Source organism: Rhincodon typus, chromosome 32 (genome assembly GCF_021869965.1).
Source record: "Rhincodon typus isolate 14 chromosome 32, sRhiTyp1.1, whole genome shotgun sequence".
Taxonomy (NCBI): Eukaryota; Metazoa; Chordata; class Chondrichthyes; order Orectolobiformes; family Rhincodontidae; genus Rhincodon; species Rhincodon typus.
This window is the reverse complement of record NC_063363.1, coordinates 30,548,349-30,574,645: the sequence shown is the minus strand read 5'-3', so window position 1 is coordinate 30,574,645 and position 26,297 is coordinate 30,548,349. Positions and strand designations below refer to the sequence as shown.

Sequence of the window (26,297 nt, the reverse complement as noted above, 5' to 3'; positions counted from 1 at the left end):
CTGGTACATGTCTGGGACCAGTATGAGTATACCTGGCCTGGTACATGCATGGGACCAGTGTGAGTATACCTGGCCTGGTACATGCATGGGACCAGTATGAGTATACCTGGCTTGGTACACATCTGGGACTAGTATGAATATATCTGGCCTGGTACACAACTGAGACTGGTATGAGTATATCTGGCAGAGCACAAGGCTGAGACCACTTTTTTCTTTTTGTCGTGAGTATGTGGGCTTCTCTGGCTGGGGCAGTATTTCTTGCCCATCCCTAGTTGCCTTTGAGAAGGTGGGGGTGAGCTGCCTTCTTGAACCGCTGCAGTGCACCTGCTGTGGGGTTGACCCACAATGCCATCAGGGAGCGAATTCCAAGATTTTAACCCAGCAACGGTGAAGGAATGGCGATATATTTCCAAGTCAGGATGGTGAGTTGCTTGGAGAAGAACTTGGAGGTAGTGGTGTTCCCATGTATCTGCTGCCCTTGTCCTTCTAGATGGAAGTGGTCATGGATTTGGAAGGTGTTGTCTGAGGAGCCTGGGTGATTTACTGTAGGCACCTTGCAGATAGAAAACCCTGCTGCCTCTATGCAGCTCTATGTGTCCATCTGGCCTGGTACAGCAAAAGCCCATCATAATGTGAATGTGAAAATAGCCAAACACGACAGTAATTGTTTCACTAATTCCACACTTTGGTAGCTTTCTGGATGATGGGGCATTCTTGGTCTGTTTGCTGTGCTATACATGCAGCAATCCTGTAACAAGGGGACTCCCTAAATTAAGCCAGAGCTGTCCATCACTTTTGACAAGTATTGCTCCTATGAAAAGAAGCCTCACCCTCTGATGGTTGAGGTTGGTGATGATCAGAGACTCATTGTCACACGCAAGGGAATGTATCCACTCCTGAAACCTGCTGGTCCGCATCACCCAGTGATGAAGCTGATCATACCATAGTCGATAAGATTCATAACAACTTGCAAAGCTGTTCAATAGCTGGAGCCTGAAACTCAGAACAATCAGTTAGAATGCAAAGATCTGGAGAGACAGTACTATACACATTCACTGCAATGATAACTGAACACCAAAGGCAGAGAAAAGCAGGTTGTATTCCCTTGAATTAAGAAGGTGAGGGCTTATTTCACTGAAGTGTTCGATGCATAAAGTGGAGCAGATGGGGTAGGTAGAGAGAAATGATTTTGAAGTGTCTAAGATGAAGGGCCCTAGACTAAAAACTGAACCCAGATCTTTCATCAGTAAACTGAGAAAACATTCTCCACACAGAGGTAGATGTTTGAAATTTTCTGAATTCTGCAAATAGCAAATGATATTTGTTGCGACCAGACCCCAGGTGAGACTCCCCAAGTTAATGTGATTCCCAAATTGTCAATTCCCCAGTATAGGAGGGAAGAGTCTTCATTCAGCTGCTCCCTTGGTGGTCACAACACTGTTCATTTACAAAGTATCCCCTCCCTTGTGGATAACTTTCCCCCAGGCCAAATGAATTTGTATTTTAAGAGGGAACCAATTCAACCATGATTTCTTGAGTTAACAAAAGAATGAGTTTATTATTTACCAAGCTCCAGAAGAAATAATGCAACACAGATATGAACAGGTTAGGAATGAAAACTGAGTCAGGACAAATGGAGTGAGTCTGAAAAACAAAGCAGTTAAAAAAGAACCTTGATCAACCTTGGAGTTATTCGTGAAGTGTAGATATTAAAAGTTATGACTGTTACAGTTGATGGGAGCATTGACATTGGTAGGTGAACAGGCAGTTTCAAGATTCTTGGTTGTGCAGTTTGGATGAAATCCTTTCATCCTGGTTCCTTTTGATCGTGGATGGTTAGCAGCATTCAGTGTGAGCGAGAATGTATTCCTTTTCCTTACCTGCAATGCAAGGCTGTTTTCAATGCTGCTTTCAAAGCTGTGAAAGCTCACTAGTCCACGAAGACATCAAGCCACAAACACATACCCAGGGTGTAACCTCACTATCAACCCCTCTCCCTGTGTATTCTTGAATGGGGAAAACACAAATACTTCACTTACTCAGATTGCTGCCTTTTTCTACCACCATTTCACAGCCCGAGCTACTCAGAGGGGATTACAGCTCATGTTGTAGTGCATTTCTCCCTTTGAACCTTCCTCTCGACACCTACAGGTGTGACATTCTAGAGTTCACCTCCAGGCAGCCACTGGATTTATATCCATAGTCATGTCAGCTACGTCAGTTGTCTATTAAAAAGGACAAATTGGAATTTAAAAGGGTGATATGTCCATGGCTGAGCTGTGATCATCAGATGTTCAACCAGTTGTTAATTTTAAATTTGAGATTGATAGATTTTTGTTTGTTGAGGGCTTTCAGGGACATTTGGAAAAGGTATGGATAGTGAGCTAAGTCACAGAATAGTCACATTGAATTGTGGAACAGACTCGAGGGGGTTACATGGGAACGGGGAGGGGATGCAATAAGACTGTAGGTCAGAACAGACAAGGCTAAAGCACTCAGTTACAGGTGGATGACCTGGAACACTCAGTTATCATTCACACTTCTGGGAAAAAAAATTGCAAACAAAGTGCTCCAGAGTTTATTTGGATCAATTCACACAAGCTGCTAAAAATCCCAGTCTTCCTTCCAGGAATAAATGCCTGTGGGAACCATTGACATTGTTGTATTCAATAGCAGACAGTACACATATTCAATAAGACTTTCCAGAAGGTTCTGTACTAGCTCGTGAAGAAATATCCTTGTTATAAAACATTATACTTCATTGACTATGTTTTCTGCTGCCTTCCAGGTAACCCTGTAGTCTTGCTGCCACCTTACTCTGCCTTCCTGAATCCAGGCCTAGCACAGCAGGCCTTGTTCACAGCCTGGTTCGGGATCGGGGACCCAGGCCCTTGGTTCTCCCCCTATATCCTCGCAGAGAGCCATTCTGAAAATCATTGATCTGTCTGTTTGTATCAGCTGTGCAGACTGATAGTTTACAATAGCCAGTTAAAAGACTGTAAACTATTCAGTAGGGTCCAAATGGTCTGTGTAAACAGGAAGAAGAAGGAGTTTGATGCTGTACTGGAACGTTCCTGAACATTCTTTTTGTTGGTACATTCCTACCTTTCTATATCTTCTCCACAAACACTGCCACTGCCTGCTTTCACTATGACTGTTCCTAAATCCTGTACAGGGACTTTACCTTCCACACACACTGAAGCAGTGGTAGGCAAACAGATTTGGCTGAAGGACCACTCTCTGATTGGATTTGTGAGTAGGGACACTATCATCGAATTGATCATTCTCGTGACCTGACAGTGCTGCATGTAAAAAAGAAATCACGCCTAAAAAACTCACAGTTACTTGCTTAGAGAGCAGCAAGATACCTGGGGCTGCTTTTCACTCTGTCCACTCTTGCACAGTCTTCTTCTAAAGGATAAAGCCAGCCCACACTATACTCCTAACTTACCCTGCATTTCACATTTGCAAAGTCCTTCCACGTCTTTAAAAATTGAAGACTCCTGTGTAGACCCCATGCCCTAAAATGAACACACAGTCTGTTAGCTGGGGAAAACCCTCAGGTGGTCTTACTTTTAAGAGTTTATTGTCATCAGAAGGGTCACTGAGGGTCTCTCCACACCTGAGTCACTGTCCCAGATTCACGCTGAGGCACAGCCACTGTAGGTTGAGTCAATTTCATCATTATGTACACAGTCATCAGCTGCTGAAACTCTCCTCTATGCTTTTATTTCTCTTTACACTCGAGTATTCCAATGCACACCCAGTATTCTACACCCTGTAAACTGGAGCTGTTGTTTTTAACTGATGTCTAACTCTCACCTAGTCCTGTTTGGCTATCACCAGGTGCTCTCTGACCTACACCAGCTCCTAGGTGAGCAACCTTTTGATTTTTTATACCATCCTTATTCCATATCCTTCGATAGCCTCATCCTTCATTATGTCTGTAATCTCCAGATCCAAAATGTTCTAAAATACTTGCAGTCCTGGTCACATTCTGGTCTCAATGTATTTCCAGTCATAATTGCTCTACCATTGGTACCTTCATATGTCTCCGCCCCATCTCTGGAGTTCCCTCCTTGTATCTGCCTTGTATCCTTCTCTACCTTGTATCACCTTATAGGAAGCTCCTTAAAACCTATCTCTTTGGCCAATTTTTTGGCAGATTTACCCCATATCTTCTTATATGTTTGAATGACATTTGTTTTCTAATGCAATGGAACATTACCCCGAATTACTTACAGACAGGTGAACTTTTAAACAAAGGAGATTTTTGTTTAAAAATAAAGGGATGTACATTCCCATGATGGCTAGCAATGTAAATTTACAGAATGTGACTGTGACTATCTGGAAAGTTCCTGTGTGGATTATACTCAGTCCTGAAAGAGATGATGGGAATGCTGTACCTGGAGGGTGCTGAGGAGCTTCAGACAGAGATACTTCAAAGGAAGATATGCAATGCAAAAACCTTTGGTTGCAGAGATAATGAAGGCTAATCAATACCGTAACAGAAACCACCTCCTATGAGACATAGAGGGAAGCAAAAGAAAGCAGTTCCAGGTGAAAGCCATGTTTCTGTTTTCCATGAATACATAAGAGAAGAGTTGACAAAACAGGGTCACAGTTGAAGAACATTCACAAGTCACTTGCACTTGCATCTAGAGGATGTTTCTCTCTCTCTTTTGCTAACTGCTGACAGTAATTTGCTGGTCAGAAGCACTATATTCAAAAAGGGACCCGGTTAACTCCCTTCAGTTCACCTGCAGAACTGAGAATCTCTTCAAGAAACTGTTCAACTGCCATGGTCATCACCACCCAAACCATCCAACATAATGCCTGCACCATTTCCCCATCTAATCCTCATGGATAAGCCAAAGAATGATTCCTATTTTGCTTTCATATTGTTCCACATTTCCTTGCTTCCCATTTCTAATCTGTGTGTATATGGTTATTGTGTTTAATCATTCTTCCCCTCATTACAGTAATTAATAAACTCACTCTTTTTGTGATCCAGGAGAGCTAGTTAAATTGGATCCTTTTGAAACATAAATACATTGGAACTGGGGAAAAGTATTCATGAGGGAAGGGACCCATTGCTATCAAAAACAGAAATTGCTGGAAAAACTCAGTAAGTCTCTCAGCATCTGTGGAGACAAAGCAGCGGTAATGTTTCAGGTCCAGTGACCCTTCTTCAGAACCCCTTTCTCCTTCCCACAATAGCGATAGGATCCCCCTCATTCTCACCTACCATCACACCAATATCCACATACAAAGGATCGTAAGCTGCCATTTCTGTCACCACCAGAGACTATTTACCCTCCTCTCCTTTGTCAGCCTTTCGAAGGGACTGTTCCCTCCAGGACACCCTGGTCCACTCCTTCTCCACTCCCAACATCTCCTCACAGCTACACAGCAACTTCCCCTGTAATTGCACAAGGTGTATCTCCTCATTTTCTCCTTATTCCAAACCTCCTTATTTTCTCCCTCCTCATATCCAAGGCCCGAGACACACTTTCTAGGTGAAGCAGCGATTTTCCTGCACTTCACTCAATTCAGTCTACTGCATTCCCTGCTCACAATGTGATCTGCTCTACAATAGGAAGATTAAACACAGACTAGGAGACCACCTTGTAGAACACCTACATTCTGTCCTCAAAAAATGACCCAGAGTTTCCAGTTGCCTGCCACTTCAACATACCACCCTATCCTGGCCAATATCTCTGTCTCAGGAAAAGCCCAGCAGGTCTGGCAGCATCTGTGAAGGAAAAAACAGAGTTAGCGTTTCGGGTCCGATGACCCAAGGAAAGGTCTGAGGAAGGGTCACCAGACCTGAAACGTTAACTCTGTTTTTTCCCTTCACAGATGCTGCTAGACCTGCTGAGTGTTTCCAACAATTTTGTTTTTGTTCCTGATTTACAGCGTCTGTATTTCTTTTGGTTTTTTTCTGTCTCAGGCTTGCTCCTGTGAAGCTCAGCACAAGCTGGAAGAACAGCACCTCATTTTCCGCTTGGGGACCCTACAACCTTCTGACTCAATATCAGGTTCAATAATTTTAGGGCTTGAGCACCTTCTCCCATTCCTTACCCCCAACTACCACACACCAGGCCTTATCATCACATGGGCCGCTACTACTGTCAACCCATCGTTAGCCTCTAATAATCTCCATTAGCAGCTACTGATTCTCCCAGATTGATACTGACCCAGTCCTTTGCCTGTCCAGCTGTCTCCAGTCTCCATATCCACTTGTTGTTTCCTGCTCCCCCCTCCCCTAACCCCTTCTTTAGTATATATACCATTGTTTTCCTACAGGAGGGGTCGCTGGACTCAAAATATTAACTGTGCTTTCTCTCCACAGATGCTGCCACGCCCTCTAACTTTTTCCAGCAATTTTCCATTTTTGTGTCCAACTTCCAGCATCCACAGTTGTTTGGCTTTTCTGGGATCCATTGTTAACTTTGCCTCAACCAATGAAAGTCAGTTCAGTGGATTAGGTGGATGGGCCATGCTGGATTGGCCATAGTGTCCAGGGATGTGCAGGTTGAATGGATTGGCCATGGGAAATGCAGGGTTACAGGGATAGGGTAGGGGAGGCAGGATGCTCTTCAGAGGGTCAGCGTGGACTCGATGGGCTGAATGGCCTGCTTCCCCCTGCAGGGATTCTGTGACTCGCTTGTCAGTCTGAAGTGATTCCAAAAGAACTGGCTACAAGCAATCCCTCGAGTAGCTGAATCATTTGCTGTTGGATTAACTGGCACATCTGAGCATATTAAAGCCATTAGAAGGGCAACCTCATTTGGTAAGATTATTTCTTTCCCCTATGGAAAGTGTGTGATGTTAGTATTGTGCAATAGAATACTTTTTCAACGTGTGTCATCATGGAGCACTCCTTGTATGATATCAATCATTTCTGATGTATTACCACATGGGAATGTGGCTTCATCCTCCACCTCACTTACACCAATGTGACATTCACACCCCAACCTCATTCCAATCATCATGAGTACAGTGGGGTTGCACAGTGGCTCAGTGGCTACCACTGCTGCCTCACAGTGCCAGGGACCCAGGTTCAGTTCCACCCTTGGGTGATTGTCTGTGTGGAGTTTGCATATTCTCCCTGTGTCTGTGTCTGTGTGGGTTTCCTCTGGGTGCTCTGGTCTCTTCCCACAGCCCAAAGATGTACATTTTGGGTGGATTGGCCATGCTAAATTACCCAAATTTTCCAGGAATGTGCAGGCTAGGTGCACTAGTCATGGGAAATGCAGGGTTACAGGGATAGGGTTGGGGGGGCTGTATCTGGGTGGGGATGCTCTTCAAAGGGTTGGCATAGACACAATGGACTGAATGGCCTGCTTCCAGACCGCAGGGATTCTATGATTCTAAGGTAAGGGGGTTCAAGTAAAAGCAGTTTCTTCCTCCTGTACTTGAGGGTACATGGATTTGGGGGTTTCCTGGGCAATATTAAAACAAACAGCAATGAGATGAATGAACATTCAATGCATTTTTCACTGTTTTGTTGAGGAATAACAATGGCAGAGGGTCCAATGGGTGATGGTTTCTTCCAGTGGTGTTGCCAGGGTCGCACAGATAGTAATTGAGAAACTCACCTCTCCTCGGTGTACATTCTCAGTGACTGGAGTCTACTGCTCAAGACCTGAATCCTCCCTCTGTCTCGGGCTGTTACCATGTCGCCTGTCTTTGTGTTATTCTGTTCTGTGCTGCCCTCTGGTGAAAAGCGATGGCTGGTGGCGACCCCGGATAATTCATAGTTTCGGGATGTCTCTGACTGTCCCTCAGCTCCAGCAGACTGACCCTCCAGACTTTGCAACACGCGAGAGACCTGACACATGTCCCGGCACTGCTTCTGAAAAGAAAAGGTGATGGATATGGGTTTGGCTTCTTATCCTCCATCACCCCTTCAACAGCCATCATGTTAGAGAAATTCACCAAACCAGCAATAAATATATATGAATATATGTAGGCCATTTAATCCCTCAAGATTGCTCTCATTCATTGGGATCATGGCTGATCTATATCATAGGAACAAGTTTGGGCCATTCAGCCCCTCAAGACTGCTCCGTTATTCAATGAGATCATCCAACTCCAGGTACCTGTCTTTGGTCCACATCCCTTAATTCCTTTGTTTAACAAAATGGTATCTGTCTCTGATTTAAAACGAAGCATCTACTGCCGTTGGTAGAAGAGGGGGAGGTGATGGCCTAGTGGTATTATTGCTGCTCTGTTAAATCAGAGACCCAGGTAATGTTCTGGGAACCTCAATTCAAATCCCACCAGTGCATATGGTGTAATTTGAATTCAACTGAAAATCTGGAATTAAGAGTCAAATGATGACCATGAAACCATTGTTGATTATCAGGGAAGAAACCCATCTGGTTCACTAATGTCATTTAGCAAAGGAAGCTGTGCTACATGTGAATTGAGACACACAGCAATGTGGTTGACTCTGAACTGCCCTCTATGTGGCATGCTGGCCTAGGCGGTAATGCCCTCATTGCATGAATGAATTTTTAAAAATTTCCAAACATCTAGCACTCTTTCTGTGTAAAAGTGCTTCCTAACATCTCTCCTAAATTGTCTGGCACTAATTCACAGACTATGCCCCTAGGTTGAGAATCTCCAACTAGTGGAAATAGTTTATCTTTCTCTACCCTGTATCAGAAATTTGTGTACCCACCTTAGCTTCATATCTTGTGTTACCCAATAAAAAATCTATTAACTCCATTCAGACCCACTGATAAGACATTGCAAGCTTTGAACATTGATTTTCTGATTGCTGCTCTCTATTTTAATTTGGCTGTGAAAGCTTGTTAAAGTGAAAGTACATGTGTTATATCACTGTTAGAGTGAGAGTACGAGTATTATATCGCTGTTAGACACAGAGTATGGATGTTATATCGCTATTAGAGCGAGAGCACGGGTGTTATATCACTGTTAGAGTGAGAACATGGGTGTTATATTGCTGTTAGAGTGACAGCACAGGTGTTATATCGCTGTGAGAGTGAGAGCACGGGTGTTATATCACTGTCGGAGTGGGCGTATGGGTGTTATATTGCTGTTAGAGTGAGAGCACAGGTGTTATATCGCTGTTAGTGTGAGATTATAGGTGCTACTTTACTGTTAGAGCGAGAGCGCAAGTGTTCTTTCGCTGTTAGAGCGAGAGTACGGGTGTTATATCACTGGTAGAGTGAGAGTATGGGTGTTATATCACTGTGAGAGTGAGATCACGGGTGTTATATCACTGTTAAAGCGAGAGTACAGGTGTTATATCACTGTTAGAATGAGAGTGCAGGTGTTATATCAGTTTTAAAGCGATAGTATGGGTTATATTGCCGTTACAGCAAGAGTATGGGTGTTATATTGCTGTTAGAGTCAGAGTATGGGTATTATATGGCTGTTAGAGTGAGAGTATGGGTGTTATATTGCTGTTAGAGTGAGAGTAGGCATGTTATATCACTGTTAGAGTGAGAGTATGGGTGGTACATCGTTGTTAGAGTGAGAGTATGGGTGGTATATCGCTGTTAGAGTGAGGATATGGGTGTTATATCACCATTAGAGTGAGAGTATGGTTGTTATAGCATGTTAGAGTGAGGTTATTGGTGTTATATTTCTGTTAGAGTGAGAATTTGGGTGTTATATCACTGATAGAGTGAGAGTATGGGTGGTAAATCGCTGTTAGAGTGAGAGTACGAGTTGGTATATCATTGTTAGAGTGAGAGCACAGGTGTTATATCGCTGTAAGAGTGAGAGTATGGGTGTTATATTGCTGTTAGAGTGAGAGCACAGGAGTTATTTCGCTGTTAGAGTGAGAGTGCGGGTGTTATATCACAGTTAGAGCAAGAGTGCAGGTGTTATATCGCTGTTAGAGTCAGAGTATGGGTGTTATGTCACCGTTACAGTGAGAGTAGGAGTGGTATATCGCTGTTAGAGTGAGAGCAAAGCTGTTATATCGCTGTTAGGGTGAGAGCACAGGTGTTATATCACTGTTAGAGTGAGAGTATGGGTGGTATATCACTGTTAGAGTGAGAGCATAGGTGCTATATCTCAGTTAGAGTGAGAGTATGGGTGTTATATCGCTGTTTGAGCGAGAGTACGGATGTTTTATCACTGTTAGAGTGAGAGTACAGGTGCTATATCACCGTTAGTGTGAGAGTACGGTTGGTATATCGCTGTTAGAGCGAGAGCACAGGTGTTATATCGCTGTTAGTGTGAGAGTATAGGTGCTATATCACTGTTAGAGTGAGGGTATGGGTGCTATATCGCTGTTAGAGTGAGAGCACAGGTGTTATATTGCTGTTAGAGTGAGAATATGGGTGTTATATCACTGGTAGTGTGAGAGTATAGGTGCTATATCACTGTTAGAGTGAGAGTATGGGTGGTATATCGCTGTTAGAATGAGAGTACAGGTTGGTAGATCATTGTTAGAGTGGGAGCACAGGTGTTATATCGCTGTTAGAGTGAGAGTATAGGTGCTATTTCGCAGTTAGAGTGAGAGCACAGGTGTTCTTTCGCTGTTAGAGCGAGAGTGCGGGTGTTATATCACTGTTAGAGCGAGAGTGCGGGTGTTATATCACTGTTAGAGCCAGAGTGCAGGTGTTATATCGCTGTTAGAATGAGAGTATGGGCGTTATATCGCTGTTAGAGTGAGAGCACAGGTGTTATATCACTGTTAGAGTGAGAATATGGGTGTTATATCACCGTTGGAGTGAGAGCACGGGTGTCATATCGTTGTTAAAGCACGGGTGTTATATCTCTGTTAGGGCAAGAGTACGGGTGTTATATCACTGTTAGAGTGAGAGTGTGGGTGTTGTATCACTGTTAGCGTGAGAGTATAGGTGCTATATCGCTGATAGAGTGAGAGGATGCGTGTTATATCACTGTTACAGTGAGAGTATAGGTGCTATATTGCTGTTAGACTGAGAATACAGGTGCTGTATCGCAGTTAGAGTGAGAGTGTGGGTATTATATCACAGTTAGAGTGAGAGTACAGGTGTTATATCACTGTTAGAGTGAGAGTATAGGTGTTATATTGTTGTTGGAGTGACAGTATAGTTGCTATATCGCAGTTAGTGTGAGAGTATGGGTGTTATATCACTGTTAGACTGAGAGCACAGGTATTGCTGTTAGAGTGGGAGTATGGGTGTTATATAACTGTTATGGTGACAGTATAGGTGCTATAAAACTGTTGGAGTGAAAGTACAGGTGCTATATCACTATAAAGCGAGAGTATGGGTTATATTGCCGTTACAGTGAGATTATGGGTGTTATATCATGGTTAGAGCGAGATCATGGGTGTTATATCACTGTTAGAGTGAGAGCACAGGTGTTATATTGCTGTTAGAGAGAGAGTATAGGTGCTATATCACAGTTAGAGTGAGAGTATAGGTGTTATATCTCTCTTAGAGTGAGAGTATAGGCGCTATATCGCAGTTAGAGTGAGAGTATGGGTGTTATATCACTGTTAGGGTGAGAATATGGATGTTATATCAATGTTGGAGTGAGAGCACGGGTGTCATATCGCTGTTAAAGCATGGGTGTTATATCTCTGTTAGAGTGAGAGTACAGGTGCTATATCGCCATTAGAGTGAGAGTATGCATGGTATATCGCTGTTAGAGCGAGAGCACAGGTGTTATATCGCTGTTAGAGTGAGAGTATAGGTGCTATATCGCAGTTAGAGGGAGAGTATGGGTGTTATATCAGTGTTGGAGTGAGGGCACGGATGTCATATCGCTGTTAAATCATGGGTGTTATATCTCTGTTAGAACGAGAGTACGGGTGTTATATCGCTGTTATAGTGAGAGTATGGGTGTTGTATCACTGTTAGAGTGAGAATATAGGTGCTATATCGCTGTTGGAGTGAGAGTATAGTTGCTCTATCGCTGTTAGAGTGAGAGTACAGGTGCTATATCGCCATTAGAGTGAGACTATGAGTGGTATATCGCTGTTAGAGCGAGAGCACAAGTGTTATATCGCTGTTAGAGTGAGAGAATAGGTGCTATATCGCAGTTAGAGTGAGAGTATGGGTGTTATATCGCTGTTAGAGTGAGAGTATAGGTGCTACATTGCTGTTAGAGTGAGAGCACAGGTGTTCTTTCATTGTTAGAGCGACAGTGCGGGTGTTATATCGCTGTTAAAACATGGGTGTTATATTTCTGTTAGACCGAGAGTACGGGTGTTATATCACTGTTAGAGTTCTGCAGCAGCCATTGTTTTCTCAGAGTTCATGACCCCACTTGGGTCTCAACCGCAGCCCCCCAAAAACACATAGCATGATGGCATCAGTGCCCTTTTCCAGGAAAACCTTGCTATGGATTTGGCAAAGGCATATTCTTCACCTGCCTCGTGTGGCTGTAGACACAGGAAGAACATTGAGAAGAGGGCAGTTGAGTTGAATATCTCATTCACCTTCAGCAGTGTTAAACTCAGTATTGCACTGGCATTGTGTACTATATCTTGTATTTTACATTCTCTGTAAAGAACGTTCTAACTCAGAGGCAAGAACACTAACTCAATGAGCCACAGCTGAAGGTGCAAGAAAGTCAATTAGCAGTTACCAAAAAAGGAGTATACCCAAAACCTCAAAAAGGAAACACCCCACTTCACTGGAATAATGTTTTGGATATTAGGAGGATATCAAGAGAAACAAATTCCACCGCTCACCGCAAATATCCTTCTGTATTTGGGAGTGCAGCATTGATCACTGGTGACCATGCACAGCTCAGACTCCAGCAGCTTCACCCACTCTGTTACTGACCAAAGTTTTTGGTCAAGAGACCGATCTTTTGCACCAGTGTCACTAGGAAACAGAAGAGAAATTGACAAAGTAACTACAAAATACCAAATCCAAAGAGACACATTGTCGATTCATAGTCAAATATCCCATTCATTTCTCTTTTTTTCCACTCACTAAGTTATTTCAGAAAACTAGACCTGCTCTTTGGGGTTACAGGAGTACAGTTTTCAGCCCATATTGCAAAGCCCTTGGGACAGAAAGTTATATATTCACACTGAAATATTTAGAATTAAAACAGTGTTAAACCTAAATCCTTTATCATTATTCTCTTCCTAGCAGACTCCCACTCTTTGCTTTCTGTTATCTATAGTACTTTCAGATCTGTAAAATGGAAATATTGTGAATGATTCATCTTCAGCACATGCCAAACCTCCACTGTAGAAGATAAGGACAGGAGGCACACAGGAGCAGCACCATGTTCAAGGTTTGTCTAGGTCACATACCATCCTGACTTAGAATGAAATCGCTTGTTTCACCACTATCACTGTGACTCCCTCCCTCGATAAGAATACTTTCACCTCAATGACTGCAGTAGTTTGAAGAAACACCATCATTTCATGGAACAGGTCCATGCCCACATCCCATGGATTTTTATTTCAGCATTCTTTCAGCTCAATCATTTCACTTTGCTTTGTAACGCCACTCTTGTGCTGTTTGTTTATTGATCAAATTGATACAAACCCTTTAATATCTTCCCTAAATGTTACTTATCTGTGTGACCGTTGGCAGTAACATATTCGGCCTTGGGAGGCATCATAGTTCAGCAGTCTTCTTCTTGAGGCTGTTATCTCTATGTGCAAGAAATCCACAGCAACAGTGATCACAAGTGGGATGTCTAACTTGATTCCCTAACCTATTCTGACTAACAGTAAAATCCTACACAACATTTCACTTGCTCTGACTGCACACTGGCTGAGGAATGACCCTGAGACTTCTTATGTAGAAATAGCTTCCACATTTACTTATCCATCTGAACCTTCCTGTCCCTCCACTTCCTTTAATACCCAACAGCAACAAATTGGATAAATTTACCCATCACTGTGTGTCAGTCTCTTCATTGTGCAGATGTTAGACTGGGTTTCTCAAGGAACAATCACAGGGACTGGTGTTCACCAGTTCGGTTTTAAAAGTGGATCAACCTTAATTCAAGCCTGAAATTTCATTAAATCAGAGCAACATTTGGAACAGTGTGACGCCATTCAGCCCATCATGTCTGTGTCAGAAAGATCTAAGAGACAATGACAGTTAGTGACAATAGGGCAGCGCAGAGGCGTGGGGATCAAGAGATCGAGCCCAGTGTGGGGCAGAGGGGATTGAGCTCAGCGCAGGGAGAGAAATTGAGCCCTTGTGAGGAAAGCCCAGCATGGAGCGACTGCAGGACTGTAAGGTGGAACTTTTAACTTTATTTCTAATTTACTACTTTATGCTGAGAAAAACTGTAATGTTGAACTTTTAACTTATTTCTTTATTTTTCTACTTTCTACCTAAGATTTTGTATCTAGGTACCTTGTACCTAAGATGGCATTGCGAATGGCGGCATTTCACTGTACTCCTGTATCCCTGTACTTGAGTATACGTGACAATAAAACCTAATTCTAGTTCTATTCTTTGTCCTTAGTGCTTAATTGTATTTCTTTTTCATTCCAGATCATCACATGAGAAGATGCCTTGCCACCCTGATTTTTTTGTTGCTTATCTTAAAGCTGTGGCTTTTGCTGACTGGGCCTGTTGCATTAGAAAAAAAAACCCTTTATTTATTCTGCGAAACCCCCTTCTCATTTTGACTGCCTCTATTAAATCTCCCCTTAGCCTTCCCTGCTCTGAAGAGAACAAATTCAGTCTCTCCTCATCACTGTCTTTGGTAAGAACTGATTCTGTTTAGACAATGACATTCATTCTTCTTAAATAAAAAAAAACTTGGATGCTGGAAATCATAAACAAAATCAGAAAATGCTGAAAAAGCTCAGCAGGTCTGTCAGCATCTGTGAAGAGAAATCAGAGTCAATGTTTTGGGTCCAGTGACCCTTCCTCAGACCTGCCTTTAGTGTGAGGAATGAAAACCCCTGACAACAATTCACAGAAGCTGAACTGGACAAAAATGGTCAGTGACTGAAAGAAAGGGATACAAGGAAAACGGAGTAATTACAGTCACATTCCAAAATCCAGTTGGGGAATATTGTGCTGGTCAGTCAACACCAAGAGGAAAGGGACATGCTAAAGATGTTATGGTCACTCTTCCCTTTACAACTGACTGCAATGTACTTCCCATTTTTTATTCCACATTTCCAGCGTTTTCCATCTCAATTACTGTTTCAATCAATGATTTTATCTTCAATACTCACAGCCACGCTCCTGTCCTCCCATTATGGCCTTCTTGTGTATATTGCTGTTAACAAAATAAAAACACTTCATTTAAAGTAAATATTTCACAAACACTCACTCAAACCCATCCCTACCACAGCCCCCAGTACCTTGTCCATGGATAGTTCTCTCTGTTGTGCCCTCTCTTGAAAGCATTTACCCTCCCTGGAGGAACACTGTTGCAGAGATTCCTTCATCCTAGAAACTCAGCTGGACTCACCATATTAACACAGAGGCTACAAGAGCAGGCCAGAAGCTGGGAATACTGTGGCGAGTAACTCACCTCCTGACTCCCCAAAGCCTGTCCACCATCTCCAAGGCACAAGTCAGGAGTGTGATGGAATACTCCCCACTTGCCTGGATGAGTGCAGCCCCAACAACACTCAAGAAGCTTGACACCATCCAAGACAAAGCAGCCCACTTGATTGGCACTACATCCACAAGCATCCACTCTCTCCACCATTGACGCTCAATAGCAGTAGTGTGTACTTTCTACAAGATGCACTGCAGAAATTCACCAAAGATCCTCAGGCAGCACCTTCTAAACCCACGACCACTTCCATCTAGAAGGACAAGGGCATCAGACATATGGGAACACCACCTCTTCCAAGCTTCCCTCCAAGCCACTCACCATCCTGACTTGGAAATATATTGCCGTTCCTTCGCTGTCATTGGGTCAAAATCCTGGAATTCCCTCCCTAGTAGCATTGTGGGTCAACCCACAGCATGTGGCCTGCAGCGGTTCAAGAAGGCAGCTCACCACCACCTTCTCAAGGGCAACTAGGCTAGTCAGCCAAAGTTAATAGAGAAAAAAACAAATCCCAGTAGCCTCACATACATGATCCTGAGAGGGATGGCCAGGCCATTCAGCTGTGAGGGAGGGGCATACCACCAAATCCAACCCTGCCTTCATCTGTAGTCTTCATATCCATTTCTCACAAGTCACAAAGTTCATGCAGGGCAAAAGGAGGCCATTTGACCCATCATGCCTGCCCTGGTTCTATCCCCTACAGCCAAGCTCCTGCCTTTCCCCATATCCCTGCACACCATTTCTATCCAAATAATTATCAAATTCCCTCCTGAATGCCTCAATCGAACCTGCCTCCTCTGTATGTTCAGGCAGTACATTCCAGACCCTAACTACTCGCTGAGTGAAAGAGGTTTTTTCTCTCACATCACCTGCGCTTTGTTGCCATATCACTTTAATTCTAAGCCCTCTTTGTTCTTTTACATGTGGGAACAGTTTCTGCCGATCTACTCTGTTCAACTCTCTCATGATTTTGAAAAGTTCTACCGATCCTTCTCTGAGCCTTCTTCGTTCCAAAGAGAACAGTCCCAACTTTTTAAATCTATCCTCATCACTGAAGTTTCTCATTCCAGGAACCATTCTTGTAAATTGCGTCTGAGCCCTCTCCAATGTGTTCGCATCTTTCCAAGAATTGTATGCAATACTCCAGCTCAGGTCTGGCGTGGCCTTATATAAGTTCAACATCAACCCTTTGCTCTTGTATTCTACAGCAATGGATGCAAACAAGCATTACTTAGACACCAGAAACTCCAGCAGATCCATTCCTGCCAGACATGGATTTGGGCAGGATGCCAAACTGAGTTTCTATGTTGAGAGGTTTGAGATCAGCGAGTGGCACAGGAGTTGAACATTGATGTGGGACACTCCTGATTTGGTGACTCCAATGACACATGATTTGTAACCTGTCTCTGAAATGGTCTTGCTTGTCTATTTGGTTGGGTAACTGAAGATGGACAGTAAATATTGACCTTTCCAGCAACACGCATTGCCTTCGAATGAACTTTTATCATAGATCATTGAATAGAATCCAGACAGCATGGAAACAGGCTCTTCGGCCCAACAAGTTCACACCGACCCTCAGAGCATCTCACCCAGACCCATCCCCCTATAACCCACCTCAACTACACGTCCCTGAACACTATGGAGCAATTTAGCATGGCCAATTCACCTAGCCTGCACATCTTTGGACCGTGGGAGGAAGCTGGAGCACCCGGAAGAAACCCACACAGACACCGGGGGGATTGTGCAAACTCCACACAGACATCGCCCAAGGGTGAAATTGAACCCGGGTCTCTGGCGCTGTGAGGCGGCAGAGCTAACCACTGAGCCACTGTTATGAAAGAGACATCAGTTTTCATTGCCATTTGGAGCAAGTGGGGGCGGGTGACACAGAGAACTGGTGGGTGGGGGAGAGCAGAGACACTTCATGGTTAAAATAAAAATTCAGACTAATTTAACCGTACCACATAATTTATCCTCACCTTATCCTGAATCGTCGCTTTGCAGAGCCAATGGAATGGATGGAAACTCTCGAGGATGTCGAAGTAGGTCAGGAGACTGATAAGAGACAGCAAAGTAATCGCCATGACAGACACGCAGAAGTCAACTACCATTCCGAACAAGCCTTGCCTAGACACCAGATACTCCAGCAGATCCATGGTAATGAAGCAATCACTCAGGCTGGGGAACACGGTCCATGCTTCATAATCCCAAACAGTGTCCAAACGTCTTTAACAAAACAGGTTCCTGTTAGGTTTATACTTTTAAATCTTAGCCAGGTGTATTTCTGTTCATACCCTCTGTCTCTCTCTCTCTTTCTCTCTCTCTGGTCCCTGCCCCTCTCCAATCTGCACTTTCTCACTCAGTCCTTTCCTAGCTCAGTCTGGCTGTCTTTCTTCTTACCAAAATACTTTCACATTTCTTTGTTAATTTTCTTTATTGTCCCCCTGAATTCTTGGCCTGACAATACTTTTGGTTCCTTTTGCTTCTTTCTGCTATTTTCTCTTAGTGACTTGTGCAGTCTTGGGCGGTCTTGTACATGCTTCCTCTCTCTCTCTGTCTCGGACTCTCCCTATCGTAGTTTCACTATGGGGCTACAATGCTCTCTCCCTTTCTGTCTCCACACAGAGGCTCATCTCACTGACTGTTCATTCTTTCTGTTTAATTCTGGCTCTAATCACATTCTTGTTGTCTGGAATTCCTTTCAGTGATGCTGGATACATTCCCAGTTCACCACACACAATGTGTGATCCCAGAGCAGTCACTATCTGAAGTGGCTCAGCCTGTGAAACAGGTTTCGAAAAATGTGAATGTCAGAAATGGAGTGAATCTGAGAACACTCCCGCCCCATAAGACAAGTAACCCAATGCAGTGGCCAAATTAAATCATATTTACAATCAAAAATCTTAATTAATTCTCGAAATGGATTTATAAAACTTTGTTGAACTTGGGATTTGTAAACTGTAAAAATTGAGATATGTAAACTGAAAATGACAATACCAAATGCTTTTGCTGTTCATTCATTGAATCCCTACAGTGCGGAAAGAGGCTATTCAGCCCATCAAGTCTACATTGACCCTCTGAAGAGCATCCCACCCAGACCCACCCCCTGGCCCCACATTTCCCACCTAACCTGCACATCCCTGGACAATATGGGCAATTTAGCCTGGCCAATCCACCTAACCAGCACATCTTTGGAATGTGAGAGGAAACTAGAGTACCTGGAGGAAGCCCAGACAGACACCAGGAGAATGCACAGACTCCACACAGACAGTCACCAGAGGTTGGAATCAAACCCAGGTCCCTGGCGCTGTGAAGCAGTAGTGCTAACCCCTGTGCCTAGCTTACACACATCTTGGTCAATGTAACTGAGCTGGATTGAACAGTGATCTACATCCACTTTCTCTTGTTTCCTTTAAACTTCAATTCATCTCTGCCACGTTTCCTTCACTGTCACTGGGTCAAAATCCTGGAATTCCCTCCCTAATGGCATTATGGGTGAACCCGCAGCAGGAGGACTGCAGCAGATCAAGAAAGCAGCTCATCCCCACCTTCTCAAGGGCAAATAGGGATGGGCAAGAAATGCTGGCCAGCCAGAGACAAATGAATAGAAAGAGAAAACACCCTTTCGCTCATTGTGTTGACATCAACTCTTTAATCATGCTCCCACTCAATGCATTATTTTACAGGAAACATATGCTGCAAACTCCTCACCTCTTGGCGGGCCTTCTTCCTCCCACTAGAAAAGGGGTGGAATTTAAGGCAAAATCAATTTATTAGGGCTGAAATAAAACAAAGATCTGCAGATGCTGGAAATCTGAAGCAAAAGCTGAAATTGCTGGGTCAATGAACATGAAACATTGACTCTGCTTTCTCTCCACAGATGCTACCAGACCTGCTGAGTTTCTCCAGCAAATTCATGTTTCTATTGCTATTAGGGCTCTTATAGTGATAATGTTATCCCATACTCCCAATTCCTCTGCCTCAGCTACATCTGCTCCCAGGATGAGACATTCTACTCCAGGATATCCCAGGTATTCTCCTATTTTAGAGATTATAGCTACCCCTCCTCTGTCATTAAGGATGCCCTCGACCACATCTCCCTCATTTCCCACGCTTCTGCCCTCAAATCCTCTCCCCCCAACAACAATAAAGATTGAGTTCCCTTAGTCCTCATGTACCACCCCACCAACCTCCGAATCCAACACAACATCCTCCAACATTTCTGCCACCTACAATCAGACCCCACCATCAGAAAGATATTTCCCTCCCCACCCCCGTCTGCTTTCCACAGGGACTGTTCACTCCGCAACTCCCTCGTCTGTTCCACACTCCCCACCAACTCCTCCACCACACCCAGTACCTTTCTCTGCAACTGCAGGAGGTGCTACACCTGCCCCTACACCTCCCCCCGCACCTCCGCCCAAGGTCCAAGACAATCCTTCCAGATCTGTCAGAGATTCACCTACATTTCATCCAACCTGTTGCTCCCGATGTGGTCTCCTCTATATCGGGAAGACCAAACACAGACTCGAGGACTAGTTCACAGAGCATCTGCGCTCTGCACGCACCAACCAACCCGACCTTCCGGTTGCCATCCACTTTAATTCCCCCTCCCACTCCCCTGGTGACGTGTCCATCCTTGGCCTCCTCCACTGTCAGTGTGAGGCCAAGCGTAAACTGGAGGAACAACACCTGATATTTTGCCTTGGGAGCTTACAGCTCAATATTGACTTCACCAGCTTCAAAATCCCTCCACCCCCAGCCTTATCCCATGTCCAGCCCTCCCCTTCCTCCTCGACTCCCTGACCTGACCAAATCTGTCCATCTTCCTACTCACCTATCCGCTCCACATTTCCCACTTTCCCACATGATAACCAATCATTATAACCTCCTACCTGTATCCACCTGTCTCCATCCCACCTACCCTTGCCCCAACCCCACGCCCCTCACTCTATTTATTTCTGGGATCCCCTCCTCCTCCCCAGTCCTGGCGAAGGTTTTCGGCCTGAAATGTGGACTTTCCTGCTCCTGAAATGCTGTCTGACCTGCTGTGCTTCTCCAGCTTCACATCTCTGGCTTCCAGCATCTGCAGTCCTTACCGTCTCCTGGTCATTACAAAGTGTTGCTTAGTTTAGGTGACTGTAACCATTTTTTTCTCCCCTGCACCACAGGTTTCAGTCTTGACTTTAGGTTCCTCTGAACTCTCTGTAAAAATGGTCCTGCCCACCTCTGGCTTACAGAGCTCTCCCTCAGGATTGTGAGTACTGCATCTATTACTATGATATCCGAAACTTCGGGTTGACAATACAATTGACGGAAAGAGATTGAAATAAAGAGCAGCACAGACAAAGTGAGAAATAAAGCTCTCTACAGAGAGATAGAGAGGGACAGTGACAATATTGTGTTCAGCTAACATCAGTCAATATTGCTTTTTATTAAAGGACAAAACCCCAAATCTCCAGCTTTCAGATATGGTAGAATTCACATTATCCAGGATCTCACTCAAACTGAGCTAGGATCAATATTTCCGAGTACGTGAGAAGTGGTTTCTCATCTGTTGGGAGGTTGTGGATTGCAGTATTTTGTATGAAACTCATGCATAGTCACTTGCATCCACATCGATGGCATCATTAATAAGTGCATCTGCAGAACTTAGAACTTACAGACGGTGCTAAGCCCTTCAAAAGGACCTTGTTAGAGTGAATTAATATCGAGTATGGGTTAACGTTGAAAACCAAAGGCCAGGTCAAAACCAAGTGAAGTCCTTCTCGAAGCTTTGCACCCTTGTTATGACAGACTAATTATGTTGAAGTGTTCACCCAGAATGTTTGCAGACAATGGGCCGCAATAGTGTTTGGCATTGGCACTTTTTAAAGGAATATAATATGCATCAAAGTGACTCATGAAATAACAGGGTCATAAGGTGGATTGGCCATGCTGGATTGGCCATAGTGTCCAGGGATGTGCAGGCTGGATGGATTGGCCATGGGAAATGCAGGGTTACGGGGATAGGGTAGGGGAGGTAGGATGCTCTTCAGAGGGTCAGCGTGGACTCGATGGGCTGAATGGCCTGCTTCCCCCTGTAGGGATTCTGTGACTCACTTGTCAGTCTGAAGTGATTCCAAAAGAACTGGCTACAAGCAATCCCTCGAGTAGCTGAATCATTTGCTGTTGGATTAACTGGCACATCTGAGTACAGTAAAGCCATTAGAAAGGCAACCTCATTTGGCAAGATTATTTCTTTCCCCAATGGAAAGTGTGTGATGTTAGTATTGTGCAATGGAATGCTTTTTCAGTATGTCATCATGGAGCACTCCTTGTATGATATCAATCAGGGTGGAGTTTCTGATGTATTACCACATGGGAATGTGGCTTCATCCTCCACCTCACTTGCACCAATGTGACATTCACACCCCAACCTCATTCCAATCATCATTAGTACAGTGGGGTGGCACAGTGGTTAGCACTGCTGCCTCACAGCACCAGGGACCTGGGTTCGATTCCAGGCTCAGGTGACTGTCTATGTGGAGTTTGCACATTCTCCCTATGTCTGTGTGGGCTCCCTCCCACAGTCCAAAGATGTACAGGTTAGATGGATTGGTCATGGGAAATGCAGGCCCACAGGGTAAGGGTGGTGGGCCTAGATGGGATGCTCTTCAGAATGTCAGAGACTTGAGGGGCCAAATGGCCTATTTCTACAATTATAGGGATTCTATGACTGATCCCAAATAATAACAGGGAATTGTTGTCTCTGTTACCTTTCTCAATCATACTGTTAGGCTAGTGCCAATGAAGGAGTGGGCTTTATAGAATGGTCCCCATCCCCATTGTAAACTTGTTCAGGCAGATCCAAACTTTTTTTTTATTTCAGCCACTTGCAACAATCAATTGTCATGTTGTTCTTATGTTCATGCACAAAGTCTCTCTGATATTACTTTATTAACTGAAGTTTATTGATTCATATCAACCGTTTATGCTTAAAAGAAAGATGTGTTGTTGAAGATTTCAGTCTTGTACTCATCAGGACAAATGCAAGAATACTAAATTTTCAACAATCACACCTGCCAAGAAATGTTGTAAATTACTAGAGTTTGTCTGGCAGAGTTTCCAACAAAATGTCTTGGATTCGATAATGGTACAGCAATGTTAGATCTAATAACAAGCAATGAGCCTGATTTAATTAGTGACTTCATTGTTAATAAGCATTTGTCAAATAGTGATCATAATATGATTGAGTTTCATGCAGCATTTGTAAGAGATAAGCAAAGGTCAGATCCTAGAATTTTGGGTTTAAGTAAGGCAGACTTTAATGGGATAAGGCAGACTATCCACAGTAAATGGGAAGCTCTGCTAATAGATGGCACAGGTTTAAGGTGAGAGGGGAAAGATTTAAAAGGACTAAGAGACATTTTTTTTTCACACAGAGGGTTGTGCATGTATGGAATGAGCTATCAAAGGAAATATTGGAGGCCAGTACAACTACAACATTTAAAAGACATCTGGATGGGTATATGAATAGGAAGGGTTTAAAGAGATATGGGTTAAATGCTGGCAAATGGAACTAGATTAATTTAGTATATCTGGTCGGCATGGACAAGTTGGGCCAACGGGTCTGTTTCCATGCTCTATGGACTGAACACATTTCCCCATCTGTAAAGGAATGTGCTGATGGAGGCTCATTGTTATTTTTTTTAAATTAATTCTTTATTCTATACTGTAACAGTATTAACATGAGATACTTCCCAAATCTCTATGCATTTCATGGGATGGTAATGAGGGAATATTTTAAACACATGCAGCATGTTAGGAAATGTCAGAGTGGAAGACAATATAATCATACACAAAGCTAGCATTACAAGCACCCATTCCAAACTAAGATGTGAAAAGGAACCTCCAGGGGCACCTTAGGGAAGGGATGTCTCAGGTGATGGCTAGAGTTACTGAATACTTGAGTGTCTCAACATTTATTCTGACACTGATGGTGAAGTAATATCTTGGCTCAGGAAAAGGCAAGTGCAACCTAAACAATAAATACAAACATTACATCACAAGGCTAGAATCTTTTAAATCAGCAGGCAGATATGTCATCGCTGATCCAAGAAAGCACCAAGGTGAGTTAGAAGATCATGGGTATCAGGCTCACTGCAGAGTTTAAGCACATTGTCCAGATGGACTCTTCAGAGTGGGACTGAAGGAATCCTTGTGGGTGTGGGGGTAGTTCAGGGATTGGATGGGTGTGCTGTTGATAGGAATTTAAACTAATTTGTCAAAGGGTTGGGTTATGGATTGCACATGCAGTAGGGAATGATGCATGGACAAATATCAAAAAAAAATAAAGTCAGTCTGGAAGGTAAAAGGTATATAATCAAGTTAATCATAGAATCCCTACAGTGTAGGTAGAGGCCATTTTCCCCATCGAGTCTGCACCAGCCCTCTGAGGAGCAACCCACCCACATGCATAGTTCTACATTTTACCTAACCTGCACACCTTTGGACTGTGGGAGGAAATCGGACCTCCCAGAGGAAACCCACGCAGACACGGGGAGAATGTATATACTCCACACAGACAGTCGGCTGAGGGTGGAATCCAACCGAGGCCCATGGCGCTGTGAGCCACTGTGCCACCCTGATACATATGGTGAACCCCCAAACCCTGTTGGACAGATAGAGAGAAAGGGAAGAAACAGAATCCCATCTTGAGCTCTTCCCAGTGAGTGGAGATTTTTGCAAAGGCCTTCACAAATCCGTGTGCTTTGCCAGGATTAGTACTTACCTTAATAGGATTCTTTCATTACAAAACCAGTGCCAATTTAAGTTGCTGCACAACAATGTAGTCACAAAAACACAATGACTTTATTTCAGAGCAGAGGGAGGATGTCTTTAGAATGTTGATGACCACACCGCATGGCAAGTTATCCTCTCATCCAGTGTTATGACTTCAATTATGCCACGTGTAGATTTTTAGACAATGTTCCGACTACTGTTTCTTAAACTGTTGTATTGGAAACAAATGTGCTGTGTGGATACGATTCACATGGAATGTTACTTTACAAGTAATAGACCACTTGGCCCAACTGGCCTAGGAACATACCATATAATTATATATATATATTATACACTGTGTGCACAGCAGTAGGTCATTCTGCTCTTTGAGCTTGTTCCACATTCCATGAGATCATGACCCACCTGCCTCCACACAAGGATCCATCCACCTTATTTCAGCTATCTTTATTAATGGGTCCTACTATTCCCTTCTCCCTCATCTCGATTGTCCTGGTAGATATCTGTTAGTCACCTCAATCATTGTATGTCAGACAGATTCCACATTATCAACTGTCTCAGAAGTGTCCAGGGAGGATAGAATGGCCTGTATCCTTGTTAGTATATCTCCCACCTTTTCCTAGTGTCACTCCTTCTTATAAAGATTATCACAAACATATAAATTTCCTCTGATACTGAAATAACTCCACTAAGTCTGGTATCCTGTCACCAAGTCACCCTTTATTCACACATACATAGTACATGACACTGACCCAGCTGGCTCAGACCCAGCTCTCAGAGTGAGCAGAACCCCTGACACTCCTGTTTATATCTGTCAGCCAGGGCTCCCTGATAGGGGCTGTTAATCTGGTCCAATCAGGGAACTCATGCTCTATGGGGTCCACCTGGCTGACCTTGTTACAATCTCTACAGTCACCTCCATCTTATAAAGATTATCACAAACATATAAACCTCCTTGAATACCAGGACTATGATCTTGACATGCTCACCCTGCTGAAGATTATGAGGAATGAACAAAATGAAACTTTCTCAACTGGAGGAAGCTGGAATTCACTGGGTAGGTGAAACAGGGAATGAGACCAGCTGAAGTGGATGGTTGGATATGTTGGCATTCATAGAAACATAGAAACTAAGAGCAGGAGTAGGCCACTCAGCCCTTCAAACCCATTTCATCATTCAATATGACCATAGTTGATCGTTTATCTCAATGCCATATTCTCCCCATACCCCTTGATGCCTTTTAAAGCTAAAAGAATTGTCTGTCTCTTTCTTGAATACATTCAGTGACTAAGCCTCCACACTCGTCCACAGTAGAGAATGCTTCAGGTACATTCGTCCTAAATGTTCTATCCCATATCTTGAGACTGTGTCTCCTGGTTCTAGACTCCACAATCAATGAAAATATCCACCCTGTACATAGTCTGCCCAACATTTTTAGAGTTTTATGCATTCTAATCAATAATTTCTCATTCATTTGAACTCTATTGGATACAGGCCCAGTTAAATCTATCTCTCGCTCACTGGATTTTCCTGTCAACCCTGGTATCAACTGAGTGAATCTCCATTGTGGTCCCTCATTCACCCATTCTCACAAGTCTCTGGCTCAATTTCACAGCATCACGGAATTATTACAGTACAGAAAGAAGCCATTCGGTCCATCATACCTGCTGCAGCTCTATTGTATAGTGCTAATCTCCTGCCCTTTCCCATATCTCTGCGTACCGTTACTTCTCTATATACTCGTGTAAAAGTCAAACTGTTTAGACTACTTTTTAAGGTTAAATTGATGGGGTTGACTGCTAAATGGACACTACTTTTGAGGGGCTGAAATTAATGCTACAGTCCAATATAGCATATCATTAGTAGAAGCACAATTGCACACAAAGGGATAACAAGGTGTCGAGTTGGATGAACACAGCAGGCCAAGCAGCATCAGCGGAGCAGGAAAGCTGACCCTAACCCCCTTCCCCACCCCCATTTCTGAAGAAGATGTCCATCCTGGGCCTCCTGCAGTGCCACAACAATGCCACCCAAAG

At 43.6% G+C, this 26,297-nt stretch overlaps 1 protein-coding gene across 1 annotated transcript in view; it reads right to left on the bottom strand.

The window, feature by feature from the left end:
* Nucleotides 1–18,109, bottom strand: part of LOC125486705 — a 22,211-nt gene extending 4,102 nt beyond the window's left edge. Inside the window, exons 1-5 of the mRNA XM_048615374.1 lie at nucleotides 17,460–18,109; nucleotides 15,152–15,195; nucleotides 12,677–12,812; nucleotides 7,605–7,861; nucleotides 831–993 (exon numbers count right to left, since the gene is read on the bottom strand). Coding sequence (XP_048471331.1) covers nucleotides 831–993; nucleotides 7,605–7,861; nucleotides 12,677–12,812; nucleotides 15,152–15,195; nucleotides 17,460–17,636 — 777 coding nt within the window. The 5' untranslated portion in view covers nucleotides 17,637–18,109. The remainder of the gene's footprint in view (nucleotides 1–830; nucleotides 994–7,604; nucleotides 7,862–12,676; nucleotides 12,813–15,151; nucleotides 15,196–17,459) is intronic.
* Between the last annotated feature and the right edge of the window lie 8,188 nt (nucleotides 18,110–26,297).